The sequence below is a fragment of the Macrobrachium nipponense genome, chromosome 24 (genome assembly GCF_015104395.2).
Source record: "Macrobrachium nipponense isolate FS-2020 chromosome 24, ASM1510439v2, whole genome shotgun sequence".
Classification (NCBI taxonomy): Eukaryota; Metazoa; Arthropoda; class Malacostraca; order Decapoda; family Palaemonidae; genus Macrobrachium; species Macrobrachium nipponense.
In genome coordinates, this window is record NC_061091.1 from 3,376,787 (window position 1) to 3,392,539 (window position 15,753).

Below are 15,753 nucleotides of genomic sequence, written 5' to 3' on the forward strand. Positions count from 1 at the left end.
AACAATCAAAAACCAGAGACCTTGAAATATGGACCTTTAAAAACGAAGCCAAACTGCAACAATCTCCGTAATTCTATCACACACCGAAGACCTTATTTCATGCCGTATCATGACTGAAGCGAGAGACTGCATCTCTGTCACAGCGGACAAGCGAGCCGTCGCTATTAATGGAGTTTCCTTGTCCGCTTGTTTCGATCTGATCCGCCCGTATTTGTGTAGTATTATTAAAGCTCGCCCCCACCCCTCTCCCCCCCCCTGGCTTAACGAGAATGTGACCTCGAGGTAAGTCAGGCTTGAATTTCCATATTGGGCCGAGATTGCACAGCGGCAATACTCGCTAGCATTTAGCAGGAAATTCTGCTCGCTCTGATATGAGGCAGCTGTGGCGCTTTGGGTATTTAGAAAAACCATTTATCAATAATTGTTAATTCAAGTCTTACATACTTAAAATAAAGCATAATTATAATTAATACTTGTACCTACTACCCGTGGTCTAACAACATAAGGGCCAAAAGATTGCACAGTGGTATACCCCTCTGTCAGTATATTTGCAATCAGGCCAATGGTGAGCAAGGTCGACCCCAGGCTGGACGACGGCAAGTCTCAACATTAACATTCTAAACTCATACACTGTCCACTTTGTCTTTTGGGGGAAGGATTTTTTAAAATCTCGTCTGCAACAACCTTCAATACCCCTCACGTCATATATATATATATATATATATATATATATATATATATATATATATATATATATATATATATATTTATCGAGCTACAATGTCCCTTAATATCTAATTTGCTCTATATCGTGGAATTAATAAATTTTCATGTATGCTTAACCGAAGGGGAATTTTTTCTCGATAATAGACTTGCCTGGACCGGGACGCGAACCCATGGAGCCTTTCAAATCCAGGAACGTCAGTGAAGTTTTTACCTACTACACCACCGCTTCACTGACGTTCCTGGATTTGAAAGGATCCATGGTTCGCGCCCGGGTCCAGGCAAGTCTATTATCGAGAAAAAATTCCCCTTTGGGTAGCATATATGAAAATATATTAATTCGGAGGTAGAGCGAATTAGAAATTAAAGGACATTGTAGCTCGATATATGTATATGAATCACGGAAATGTGATATGACTTATCACATCACCGTGATTCATATAGATTATTCGAGCTACAAATGTCCTTTAATATCTAATTCGCTCTACCTCGGAACTGATATATTTTCATATATTTAAACCGAAGGAGAATTTTTTAGTTGATAATAATTTCGAACCACCGTCCAGCGGACAGGGACGAAATCAAGACGACAGTGACGTTATATGTTTAATATACCAGCATCTGTAAATCATTTTTGAATCAAGACATACAGAGAGAGAGAGAGAGAGAGAGAGAGAGAGAGAGAGAGAGGTCAACGACTATATCTCATACTCCTCTGATATGGAAGATTATTCATAAACTAATATTCTTGGGACAAACATGTTTAGCGTTGATGATTATTTATAACATGGAAGAAGCCATTTTAACTGAGAGATAATTCACTATCAGAATACTGATCATCTCGGATGTCTCTACATGAATATCACAGCCAAATTTCATCAAATTCTTTTTATCTCAAGAATATCTCTTTCTTGAGGTACATCGCTAATACACACACACCACACACACACACACACGCACTCACGCATTCAAAATCAGGAGGATATCTTAACACCGGTCGAAAAAAAAAAAAAATTGGACCTTTACGTTAATCAGACAACTCCCAGAATCCTAAAAGCTTCGGTAGAAATTGCTGTGAGTTGACGACCTCTTGCTCGTAGCCCATCTCTCAGAAATTGGAATCATCTAAGAATATCCCAGGTGATTCCATCTTGTAGGTTTCGTCAAGGCCTATTAAGTCGTTCTTTGTTTGTTTGTATGGTGTTTTTGACGTTGCGTGGAACCAGTATGGTTATTCAGCAACGGGACCAACGGCTTCACGTGACTTCCGAACCACGTCGAGAGTGATAACTTCTATCACCAGAAATACACATCTCTCACTCCTCAATGGAGTGGCCGAGAATCGAACTCGCGACCACCGAGGTGGGACGCCAACACCATACCAAACCACGCCACTGAGGCGCTTTAAGTCGTTCTTGGGGGAAATTCGGGATGGGACAGAAATACGAGCACAAAGACTTGTGCTTTTCCCTTTTTGTCTATCAAGTAGTTTGAACTTGATCACTTCGGTGCAGCGTCTCTGCAAAGAAGTCGCCTGATGCTCGCTATATTTCTGCTCTAACCACCATACTACTACATCTTGCTACAGGCGAGTCACCCCTTATCTAGTGGGTAATGCAACGCCGTCACTCCTTATTTCCTCTACCTCGAGTCGGTAAGACGATCTTTTATTGAATTAATCTCAAGACAGTAACATGGCGTCGACTCCTGTTCGTCCTTTCTCGGGCGGGACTTTCAAAGAAAATTAGATTTCCACAACGGTAATGAAATACGCGGAAGTCAAAGGGTGTTCTTTAAGGGGGAGGGGGTGGCCTGCCTCCCTCCCATGCGGGGGCGCCCTTCCTCCGCCAGTGAGAGTACACAGGCGAGGGCTGTTAGGGGTGGCCGATCGAGGCCAATATTCGAAAGTCATTAACGATCGTTAACGAAGTTCGTTATCGCTTCAAAGGACTTCTAGGGAAAAAAAAAAGCAGTTCCAGAGGTGTTTAGTGTCGCTCTCTCTCTCTCTCTCTCTCTCTCTCTCTCTCTCTCTCTCTCTCTCTCTCTCTAGAACTGAAGATACAACACATCCCATTGAGGGAACTTCTTCACATACAAGATATGTGACACGTGGAATAAACTGCCACCAGAAGTCATAAACAGCAACAGTGTGGAAGAGTTTAAAAGAAAGCCAGACAAAATCATTAGGAGGACACTGTGAATGCACAGTAAAACCTGGTCCTACAGATAAAAAAGCACACTATGTCTCCTTTTCGGATGGACTAACAAGTTTTTGAGACATCCTAATCCTCGTAACTCCTCGTAACTCTCTCTGTCTCTCTCCAAAAGCATGCAAGTGGTTTGCTCCTAATGAGCCTTTAGCAGTCTTGATATTCACAAGAGCAGACTGCTATTGAATTCACAGTCGATTTGTTTGTTTGTTTGTATGGTGCTTTTACGTCGCATGGAACCAGTATGGTTATTCAGCAACGGGACCAACGGCTTTACGTGACGTCCGAACCACGTCGAGAGTGACCTTCTATCACCAGAAATACACATTTCTAGCCTCTCAATGGAATGCCCGAGAATCGAACTCGCGGCCACCGAGGTGGCAGGTCAAGACCATACCGATCGCGCCACTGAGGCTCCCAGGTTTCATTCTACGTGCAAGAGTTGTATTCATCGTAGCTCTATCTTCAGACGAATCGTACTCAACTGACTGACTTTCATATATGCATTGTATTAATAAAAACAATATCAAGTCTTAACGATTCATTTGCGAGTCGAGCAACTTTCGCTTACTCGGGTAGTAAGTCTACAAATTACTTTGGTGTTGTTGTTGTTGTTGTTGTTCTTATTGAGGGGGAGGGGGGTTTGGAAAGCCTAATAAGACCTGCAGGAGGTGTTTCGCGTTGAGTAAAAGATACGTGAATTTTATGATAGGATATTTATGATTTATTTATTAGATTGAAAATGAAAAAAAATAAATAATGTGCATGTCAAACAGTACATAAAAATGATTTCTAATAATATATAGCGTATTTATTTAAATTTTCGTTGGTGAAACAACACTCTATTTGACCGTAGATTTTACCCCGCGTCTCGAGTAAGCTGGAGGCCAGATCACTCCCTGTTTTTTTCTTTTTTTTTTTTTTTTGATAATGCTTTTAATCCCATTGGTTTGCAATTAACAGATTGCTCCAGTTTGGAAAATTTTCATCTATAAAAAAACGAAGGCAAAAACCTGTCATCAGCAGAAAACACTAATTATAATTATACTCTACTATGAGATTCAGGGCATCTGTAACACGGTTTTTTGGATTTTGCTCCTTATCAAAGCATCGGATGTAGCTGAAAGTTGACATATGTATATTTTACAACCACACACAAATTTTGTCAGCATTATCAATAACCTAAACCCGTTAGTGTTAATCTTTATAGAGTAAAAATGATCTAGCCGACGCCATGGCCAATGATTGCGAGCCAAGAGTCGAAAAACATTCATTACGTAAGCAAAGTAAACATCGTTTTACGAAATGTTGCCCCGCCCATCCACCAGACAAACCCATTCACCTTATTCCATCGGCTCTGAAACCCATAGTAGTCAAGAATGGCTAACAGGATTTGGAATTGTCCCCGTGGTTGCAAAACTGCATTTGTCTTACGACTTGCAACTTCATACAGTCAAAAGAAAGCCCGTGGCCATACTTACTATAGCCTGGATAGGTAATTATTCAGTTTCTAGTTTAAATCCAATGTTTATGGTCTGATTTGTATTTAGCGTAACGTGATTATAATACTTGTAATGTCGTTCAGGATTTTGAACATTTTCATTAACTATTCACTATGCCACCAAGAGAGAGATAAAGAGAGAGATTGTATGTATTCTTATATGTGCTAAAATCTCCAGCAGCCCAACGGATCATCCGATACAATTTTTTTTTCTTCTTCTTTAGTCTGTACGACCATGTTGGATATAAAGCCTTCATGAATGGCGTAACGATACATAGATGTGGGTGGGGTATCTGTGCTAGCGTAGTAATACTACTGTAGCAGTAGTGCCGCAAAATTAGTAATAGCAGCAATAAACATGAATTAAACGTTTAGGCCAACTGCTGGGATCCTTGAGGATCATTTAGCACTTCTTACAACTACTCGAGAAATGATTTTTTATAGCCAGAAGTTAGATTTTCTAATACAACAATGTCCATGATAGCCTTCAGTGTTATCCTGAATTACAACGAGGCCAAAGTGGGTGGAGCCTCATGAAGTTTTTAATTTTTATGTCATTGTTGCCAGAGGTCTAGCCTTCATTACGTATAGCCAATCATCCATCGAGAAAGAGGGAAGAAATCCTGTCATAAGTTACGTAACGAGTGCGTTCGAAACCTTATCTCTGAGTAAGTTGGCCCGTCTTAAAAAAAAGTCACTTTTACATTATAAGTACCAAATTTATTCAACCTACGTAATGCGGAATACAGTCAAAATTTATGTGTAGATATAATGTGTATTCTGAATAAGCGTTATATCTATGAAATGCATAGATAAAAAGTTATTGCCATAAAACCGTGTTACAGAAGCCCAGAATCTCATAGTAGGACTCAGCGTGATCGTTCGTACTACAGGGTGTCCATAAAGTCCCGGTACCATTACAAGTATTTATTGTTCAGAACGGTACTGGGACTTTATGGACACCCTATATAAGGACAAGAGGTATCTGCCAATATGTTTTCTAGTCACTAGAGCCCACCAGTAACGCTCGTAAATAATTCTACGGTGTAAAATCAAAACTCCTTTTCAACACTGAAATGCCGATGGGGAATCCTCCTATTCCCAAATTATCAGATCGGTAGTCCCTAAGGCGAAGGCAAACCTAGGATGCTCTTTGAAGTCCTTCATATGCAATATGCATGCGATATCTCCGCCTTAAAAAACGAATGGCACGACTGGATTCCATTAGGCGTGGAGAAGTGGGACAGCCACCCGAGTAAATGTTCAACGGGTACCGAAGAATTATCGTTCGTTTACCATGAACGCTGTCATGTTTATTCGGCCATATACAGCTGTATGATCTACGTTAACTCATTTTCTCGTGGTTGCTGGTGTGGAAAGGTTGCAACGCGACTCAAGTACGGTTAACTCAACCACATAAAGACGGTGGTCGTTAACCAAATATTGATTGTGGTAGTGGTCCTGAATTCAGGGTTAGCGAAGGCACTAGGCGTAAGATGGCTGTTGTACTGAGAATGTAGATCAGTGTGGTACGTTCACATAATCAAGTCTGATACTAGAAATCTGTCAGAATTCAGCTGTAATACTAGTTTACAATCTGATACACGAAAAAATATGTATGAATGTATGTATGTATATATACTTTACTTTAGTACTCACGTTCCGATGCTATGGAGGAACATCAGTAAATTTAGTCCGAGTAAAGCATATTGCTTTTGCTTAGTGACTGTAATTAGCGCGGAAGAGCGAACATCGATCCAGCCGGTGTATAGCGATGCAATTACCACCCTAGAAGTCGGCATGCATCTTTTTATATTACCTGGGCCATTAACGGTCAACTTGAAACAAAACCCTTTCACTTAATGTAAAAAATAAATAAATAGGTAGCTAAATAAACCTAAATAAAATAAATAAATAAATAAATAAAAATAGAATAAAAAAACAGCATTATTCCTTTTGGGAAATTTGGACATCGTAAACAAATACACGCAATCGGGTACAATTTCTTGTAAACAAAAAGTTAATCACAGATGACTCAGTATAACAATTAAGTAAGCTATTCTGCCTCCCCCCCTACCCCCTAACACCCACCACCCCCATCGTTATCTTGTCAGCTCTCAACCTGGGCTTGATACGGTTTTTTTTTTCTGCCATCACTGTCTATAGAGTCTAGAAAAATAAGAAAATATATCCTTCTGCCATTGGAAGGAGATAAGAAACAATAATCGTATAAACATATTGCAAAAAATTAATAAAAGATGACTCAACCGAATGTCAAAATAAATGTTATAATCCAGTTTTTCTTCTTTTCTCATTCAATTCGGCAAGAGTTGCTCTTTGACACAATTCTGAATGCGATGATAAGGAACAGAGTGAGATCTTGCTAAGAATTGCTCAAGACCATAGCGTGATGGTCGTTGGTTTGGACGAGAGACAATAAGATCCCTTCAATCCATTAGTCTTCTCTCTCTCAATTAAGAGGTTTCTTCCTGGATATGTTTATAGAATTTCTATTCAGTTTTATTCTAATGATAAAATCAAGTTTTTTCCAATGCATGACCAGTGATGAATTACCTGTACCGAACGCTTTGACAGCTCCAAAGACTAAAATATAACTATTATAGCAGATTCACATCAACCGTGCATTTAACGTCTAGGCCAGTCCCTTACGACGCTCCTGATTGGCTGTTCATAAGCCAATCACGGGGCTGGAAACTCAGTTTCTTACGAGAGTTCACATGGGTAGGATGTTTGTTCCACATCTGAGGGATAGTTTTGAAAGACTTATCCCTCAGGAGAGGTGGAACATAGATCATACGCATGTGAACCCTCGAAGGAGACTGAGAGTTTCCAGCTCTGTGATTGGCTTATCAAAAGCCAATCATGAGCGTCGTTAGGGACTAACCTAGGTATCAAATGCACGGTTGATGTGAATCTAGTATAGTAATTTTGAATATTGAAACTTTTATCCTGATTCTATGTAAAATATCGTGTGAATTATTCTATAATAATTTCTCACTCCATAATCGCTGTAACTTCAACCCTCCTCATGTTTCCTTGAGACTCCAAGTATAAAATAAAAAGAATATCACTTCTTGAAGGAAAATGCTATAGTCTATTAAACTTTATACCCCTGGCAGTTCCGCTCAGTGCCGTGGAGGAGCTTGTGGAAACCGTTGTCGTACTGCGGAAGGAACCGAAGACACACGAATTGGGCATATCAGTGGTTGGTGGCTGCGATACGTATTTGGTGAGTATTATTTGTTGTCCTCACTTATTTAGCCATGTTATTTATTTATCATTTTAACTGACATTACGTATTATCTTTACTTTTATGTGGTTGATGGGCCTTTCGACTCACGGTCTACCGGTAAGGGACCTTGTATCGAAGGCCCTAGCAACTACTCATCTCACTTGTACTTCGTGGCATTTGCTTTTATTTACTCATTCATCACGCTCCATATCTTCGTGAATCAGTTACAAGACATTACATACATACAACATACATTACATACATACACACAAACACACACACACACACATATATATATATATATATATATATATATATATATATATATAATATATATATATATATATATATATATATATTATATATATTATATTATATACATATATATATACACACACTTCACGTGAAGGAATGTATATAATTCTCCAGTTTCATTATCTAAATTAACTTCGACGTTTAATTCTAACCTGTCTGTACTGCCATCAAGAGAACTTATCTAAACCTGAAGAAAAGTCAAAAATACATAATCCCCTCTTTTTAGATACAATCTGACGTTACAGAGGTTTTTGTAGCCAGTTTTCTATTTAAAAAAAAAAGAAAAAAAACTAAATCCTGGAACTCAAGCCTCTATTTTCATTTCCATTCGCTCTCATCTTCATTATATATATCACTGTTACAGCATTTTATTTTTTATTCTAAGGATATGAGACAAGTAAGCATCTACCACAATCAAACCCAGGACCGAAGATGATGGTCGAAGAAAGGGCAGGGGGGAGTAGGAGCGTTATTAGGGGGTGGGACTTAGCCCCTCTTTAAGATACTGATAGCCCCCCAAGATTTGGTTGGCTCCCTATAGCCTTTGAAGTAATAAATAATAATAATAATAATAATAATAATAATAATAATAATAATAATAATAATAATAATAATAATAACATTCACTCCAAGGTGAATCATATATGGCTTTAAAATGCTCCAAACTACACACACAAATTTCCAAAATTTCTCCGGGGGTGGGTTTATTTACAGCAACCCCACCCCCCACCCCGATTGTGCTCGTCAAGAAAAATATGAAAAATGACGCCACTTGAGGGAAGGCAGGGACTTGCTACATTAACGGACGGAATGTTTTATGAATCAAAGGAAAACAGAAGTAGGGGGGAAGTTCCTAAGCTTAACAAGAGAGGAGCGTAGGAGTCAGTGACCCGGAATAAGATGCTGGATTTCGTAGATTTCTCTCGAAGGCTAGATTTGTCCAGAGAATTCCGCAGCCACTTTAGGATCGCGAGCATCCGCCACAGTGCTCCATCTAGAGTTCAAGGCGCAGCATGAAGATGCAAAGAACAATAAATAAATAAGTAAACACTTTTTATAGAGACACACCACTTACGCATGGCAAAATACGCGCTAAAATCAGTCTACAAGAGACTGGGAATGTTTAGTTTATAAATGCCACAAGGAATAGTTAACCGTAAAAAATAAATAAATAAATAAATAAATAAATAAAATAAATAAATAAGTAAAACCTGGTGAATTAAACTTGCAATGAAAAGTCTAGTTGGACCGACATAAAGTTTAAAACCCAGATTTATAAAAAAAAAGTTACTGTTACTTGCAACATAAATTAGCAAGTGTCGAGAATTTATTGACTTTTATTTATTTGTTTTATTTTTCAAACTCCGTAAATGGCCTTCAAATTTACAGGCCTTATTTTCAGTTCGTGGAACATTACAATTAAGAACCTTATAAAGCTCTCCACCTATTTGTTGAAGCCAAATACATATAATGTATATTCAGTTCTAAGAAACTTTTCAGTTTGTGCTCATAAATAGAATAGTATTTATTTATCAGGTTTTCCATCTCTCTCTAAAAAAGAAAAAACATCAACAGCTATGAGGCGATGGAAGGTTTTGACATAAGTGCAACAAGATCGAAGAAATCAAGGCCTCACGACCCCGATGGAAATTATCTTTTGAGGAAGACGCTTTCGAGAGAGGAAATACTTTTCCCCCTTGTGTAAACAAACCTGGGATGAACTACCTTGACACGAGCAGGCTTCCATTATCGAGAGAGAGAGAGAGAGAGAGAGAGAGAGAGAGATCTGGGTATTTCACAACCTCCTCATCCATCAGAGAGCTCTACTCCACGACACATCAGAAAGGAAAAGACGCCATTATGTTTCTTTTCTTTTTCTCTCCACTCCTGATGTGCTACGTAATGAGATTATGAGAAATAATGAGATTATGATAATGAGAAAGTGTTCTCCGCTCGTCTTCGGTTTCTGAAGGCGGGAAGAAATATTCTGGGAAATTAATTCGATTTTTTTTTTCCCGCTCATCAAGGGAAGGTGTTGGTGGTGGACGGGTGTTCGAGAGAGAGAGAGAGAGAGAGAGAGAGAGAGAGAGAGAGAGCTTGCTTGCAGGCTGTGAAGAACAAACCTTTCGTTCGGAAGACGTAGGAATTTCGATACATTTCATGCTCCCATATCTGTTTCGGGGCTATTCTATGTAAGTATGCTGTATAGGGTCATTTTCTTTCTTTAGATATTTTTCTCGTAAATCCAGTTACGTTTATTAATGCCGTTTTGATTGCCTGTCGTGAAAATCTTTCAACTCGTGCAGATCACTGCGCCAGCCTCCTGTTATCGTTATTACAGAGTCTGATGAAGGTAATTGCAAACCCTTGGCATATAAACTATGCTTCGCCGGTATTTCATCGTCTGGCGGTGTTTGGAAACTTAACCGACCCAATTTCCTAAGCAGTGGATATATCCTTGTATCTGTTATAAAGCGCCAAGAACTCTGGTTTTTCAAGCTCATTCGTGACCAAAGCTTGTAGTGAATATTTAGCTGACATAGATATTAATGAAGCTGATATTGTGCAGGCTATTAATGAAATTAAAAATGGAGCTGCTGCAGGGCCTGATGGAATTCCTGCTATTTTGTTAAAGAAAGTAGTTCATTCTATCGCAAAGCCACTTGCAATATTATTAAGACAAAGTGTAGATACAGGCAAGATTTATGATGAGCACAAATTAGCATATATTACCCCTACTTTCAAAAGTGGATCAAGACTAGAGGCAAGTAATTATAGGCCTGTGAGTCTAACATCACATATTATGAAAGTGTATGAAAGGGTAATGAAGAAAAATATTATGAAACATTTTAATAAAAAATAATTTGTTTAATAAAGGACAAAACAATGGTTTCGTACCCGGAAAAAGTACACAAACCCAACTGTTAGTCCACCGTGAGAACATATTCAAAAATATGAAAAGCGGAAATGAAACAGATGTGGTTTATTTAGACTTTGCAAAAGCTTTTGATAAAGTAGACCATAATATATTAGCGAAGAAAATTAGAAAACACAATATCGTGGATAAAGTAGGAAGATGGTTAAAAGAATTTTTACACAACAGAAAACAGATAGTTATTGCAAACGACGAGAAATCGGATGAAGCCAAGGTAATATCCGGTGTGCCGCAAGGTACGGTGTTAGCTGCAATACTGTTTGTTATTATGATTGAAGACATAGACAATAATGTTAAGGATTCGGTAGTGAGTAGTTTCGCAGATGACACAAGAATAAGTAGAGAAATTACTTGTGATGAAGATAGGAACGCTCTACAAAGAGACCTTAACAAAGTATATGATTGGGCAGAGGTAAATAGGATGGTATTTAACTCTGATAAATTTGAATCAATAAATTATGGAGACAGAGAAAGAAAGCTATATGCATATAAGGGACCTAATAATGAGACCATCACAAATAAGGAAGCAGTTAAAGACCTTGGTGTGATGATGAATAGGAACATGTTATGCAATGATCAAATAGCAACTCTGTTGGCAAAATGTAAAGCAAAAATGGGAATGTTGTTACGGCACTTCAAAACAAGAACGCTGAACACATGATTATGCTTTATAAAACATATGTTCGTAGTCCACTTGAATATTGCAATATGATATGGTACCCACACTATCAAAAGGATATTGCACAAATAGAGAGTGTACAAAGGTCCTTTACAGCTAGAATAGAAGAAGTTAAGGACCTAGACTACTGGGAAAGACTACAATTCTTAAAATTATATAGTCTAGAAAGGAGAAGAGAACGCTACATGATAATTCAGGCATGGAAACAGATAGAAGGAATAGCAGAAAATATCATGGAACTAAAAAATATCAGAAAGAGCAAGCAGAGGTAGATTAATAGTGCCCAAACTATACCAGGAAAAATAAGGAAAGCACACAGGGGACATTAATCCACTACGCACCAGCATCGATAATGCAGCGTCTATTCAATGCGTTGCCAGCTCATCTGAGGAATATATCAGGAGTGAGCGTAGATGTGTTTAAGAATAAGCTCGACAAATATCTAAACTGCATCCCAGACCATCCAAGATTGGAAGATGCAAAATATACCGGAAGATGTACTAGCAACTCTCTGGTAGACATTAGAGGTGCCTCACACTGAGGGACCTGGGGCAACCCGAACAAGATGTAAGGTCTGTAAGGTAAGGTAAGGACCAAACTCCTAAGGGCTGTAGCATAGGTTTTTATTTATTTTTTTATTTTCGCTTACTCGGGGAGTAAGCCTACAAACTACTTTGTTGCTATTCTTCTTCTTCTTCTTCTTGAGGGGAGGGAGGATAGGAAAGCACTTATAGAAAAACCTAAAAAAAAAGGTCTGAAAAAAGGCGTTTCGAGTTTAGTTCAAGATACAGGAATTATAGGATATGATATTTATGATTTACTCATTAAAATGGAAATGTAAAAAATTAATAATCTGCATCTTAAACAGTGCAGAAAAAGGATTTCTAATAAGATATGTCATACTTCTTTTTTCATTTTCGTTGGTGAAATAACAGGCTATCTGTCCATAACACTAAATACAGCGTAATCATACCAGTTCATCATCAACAGCTGTAATATTTCATCCAGCCTGATAAGATTTTAATGGATGTATCAAGTACTTCATAAGCAACGTCGTCAAATACATGATGACGGCAGACATCCGAAAAAAAAAACTTGGAAACCCTCCTAGTCCTAAGGTTGAGAACCGCACGTCCAGACAAAAGGGTTGACAATCATTCGTCAATGCAATGGCTGGACACTCATTCTGTTCCTGGTCTTCTCTACTATTCTATAAACTCTAAGCGATTCATCTTATCTTTCTCAACATATCAGCACGCATATAAACAAGGAAGAGAATAAAGATGTGGATGAGAGTATCGACGAAGAGTCCGTATGAAGACGGGGTTTGTAAGTGTTCATGATTTTCACGTGGTAATGATTTTCGTCAAATTCATCATGCAAAGATGAAGAGCTGAGGGGAAGATCATGACTTAAAACGAAAGGAAGGAGAGACAGTGATGACGATGATTAAGAAGAATAGAAAGAGATGGTTCAGAGAGATAGAATGTGCAGAATTGAACTGTAATAAAAAATGTGCTGAAATCGATACAATCTCCACATGTGGCAACTCGTTCCTCGCCCGTCTCTCGCTGACGTTGGTACGCGGGTGGGAAATGGAAATGATGCAGGGCGTGTGGGCGGAGGGCTCAGCGAGGGCGTTGGGGCGGGGGCGGGGATGAGGGGGAAAGGGGGGGATGGGGGGTGTTTGGACAGAGGAGCCGTTTGAAGGGCGTTCTCGGTTGGTGGATTTCGCCCAGGAAAAGGAGTCACCAAAATCCGAAACCAGTCCGGAGAGCCTTAAAGGGGGAGTTCAGGAAGGGGCTTCAGCGGGAGGTGGAGCGAGGGGTGGGGGGCGGGGGAGGGGGATGTTGGTGAAAGCGGCAAAAAAAAAAAAGTCAGAAAAAGCTTAGCGGGAAAAAAAATTGGCGGCAAAAAAAAAGAATATGTTGCGGGAAAAAAAATTGGCGGAAAAAAAAAAATATGTTGCGGGAAAAAAATTTGGCGGAAAAAAAAAGAATATGTTGCGGGAAAAAAATTTGGCGGCAAAAAAAAGAATATGTTGCGGGGAAAAAATTGGCGGCAAAAAAAGAAGAAGAAGAAGCTTCAGGCGATTACTGCCATTGTCAGGTATCTGCTCTGCATCACGAGTCATGTGAGGTTGTAATCGGACGGTCTTTACCTTGTGTGTGAGAAAAAAAAAATTAATGACGGCAAATAGATCATATGCAATCACAAGGTTTTCAAAGAGCATACAGCGCAAAGGCAAACAAAGACATACACGGCCATACCTACATGTATATATCTTGGTAGGACAGTTTTTCTCTTATACACTTTTCATTGAAGGCAATTTTTAGTTTTCTGCAAAAGAAAACTTTTTTTCTGTCCGCCCTCAGATATCAAAAACGACTGAGGCTAGAGGGCTGCAAGTTAGCATGTTGATCATCCACCCTCCGATCATCAAACGTACCAAATTGCAGCCCTCTACCCTCAGTAGTTTTGATTTTATTTAATGTTAAAAGTTAGCCATGATGGTGCGTATGGCAAGATGTAGACCAGGCCACCACCGTGCCGTGGTTAAGGTTTCATGGGTTGCACTAACAAATAGCTAACTGAATAATTAAACTCATCTTGCAATTCATTGCAATAACGTTCGAATGAGAACCGAACACGCAAATACAAGTCAATTAATAGATCATGAACGTCCTCACTTAATGATTATAACAAAAGAAAACGAAGAACCTGCACGCACGAAAATTACGTAGGAAGTCGCCTAGTCATGCATTACAAAGACTCATGAAGAAGAAACAGACACAAATGGGAAGTATGCAGCTCACTGTCTAGGAGTGCATTACGGGCAAGCCTAGAAAATATCAATATACGTGCATATATAGCCTATACATATATACATCTACAAATGTATTTGTATGAATGTATGTATATATATATATCTCAAAAGAGAGAGGTGGGACACATCAGCGCGAAGGTGGATCGTGGAAACGTTCTATATTCATTATTCTTTATTTCCTACGTTTCGTAGTAACTTTATTACATCATAAGGTTGGTTGGTGGTCTATGGTCTTGCTTTTGTCTATGTTTTTTTCGTTTTTTTTCTTTTTATTCTGTGTTGTATTTTATGAACTTTAATGACTTTTAGAGTAATTTTCAAGTAATTTTATTCATTATTTAACAGAATTCCTGATGATGTAATAAGATTATTACGAAAAGTAGGAAATGAAGAATTATAACGAATTCAGAACACTTCTATGGTCCACCTTCGTGCTATAATAAATATATATATATATAATATATATATATAAATATATATTATATAATTTTTTTAAACTTAATATAATATATGTATATATAATCACATATAGATATAATATAAGATATACATATATCGATATATCATTATATATATTATATATATATATGATATATATATATATATATATATATATCTATATATTATATATATATAGATATATAGATATCTATATAAAGATAGATATAGATATATATATACTATAGAATATAGATTATATATACCATATAGACTATATGAATAGATAAATATTCTATATAGATAGATATATACATAGTATAATATACTATATATATAGATAATATCTAAGGAATATCGTAGATATATAATATATATGATATATATATCTATATAGATATATAATATATATACATAACTTATATATATCTATATAGATATATTATATATATCTATATATATATAAATATATATATAGTATATCTATATCTATATATAGATATAGATATCTCTCTATCTCTCTCTCTATCTCCTCCTCTCTCTCTCGCTCTCTCTCTCTCTCTCTCTCTCTCTCTCTCTCTCTCTCTCTCTATTTATATATATATATATATATATATATATATATATAATATATATATATATATATATATATATAGAGAGAGAGAGAGAGAGAGAGAGAGAGAGAGAGAGAGAGAGAGAGAGAGAGAGAGATATATCTATATCTATATATAGTATATATATATATATATATATATATATATATATATATATATATATATATATCTATATATAGATATAGATATCTATATATATATTGTTTTTTGGTACTGTGCCCAAATCCCAGCTCACTGGAGCTCACACCAGTTAGTCAG

The 15,753-nt window shown here is 37.5% G+C and overlaps 1 protein-coding gene across 3 annotated transcripts in view; it reads left to right on the forward strand.

Moving 5' to 3' along the window:
- The window catches only part of LOC135203677 (inaD-like protein), a 92,146-nt gene that overhangs the window by 39,453 nt on the left and 36,940 nt on the right, over nucleotides 1–15,753 (forward strand). For all 3 annotated transcript variants that reach the window (XM_064233573.1, XM_064233590.1, XM_064233582.1), the window contains exon 3: nucleotides 7,575–7,684. In XM_064233573.1, the coding sequence (XP_064089643.1) occupies nucleotides 7,575–7,684 (110 nt within the window). The remainder of the gene's footprint in view (nucleotides 1–7,574; nucleotides 7,685–15,753) is intronic.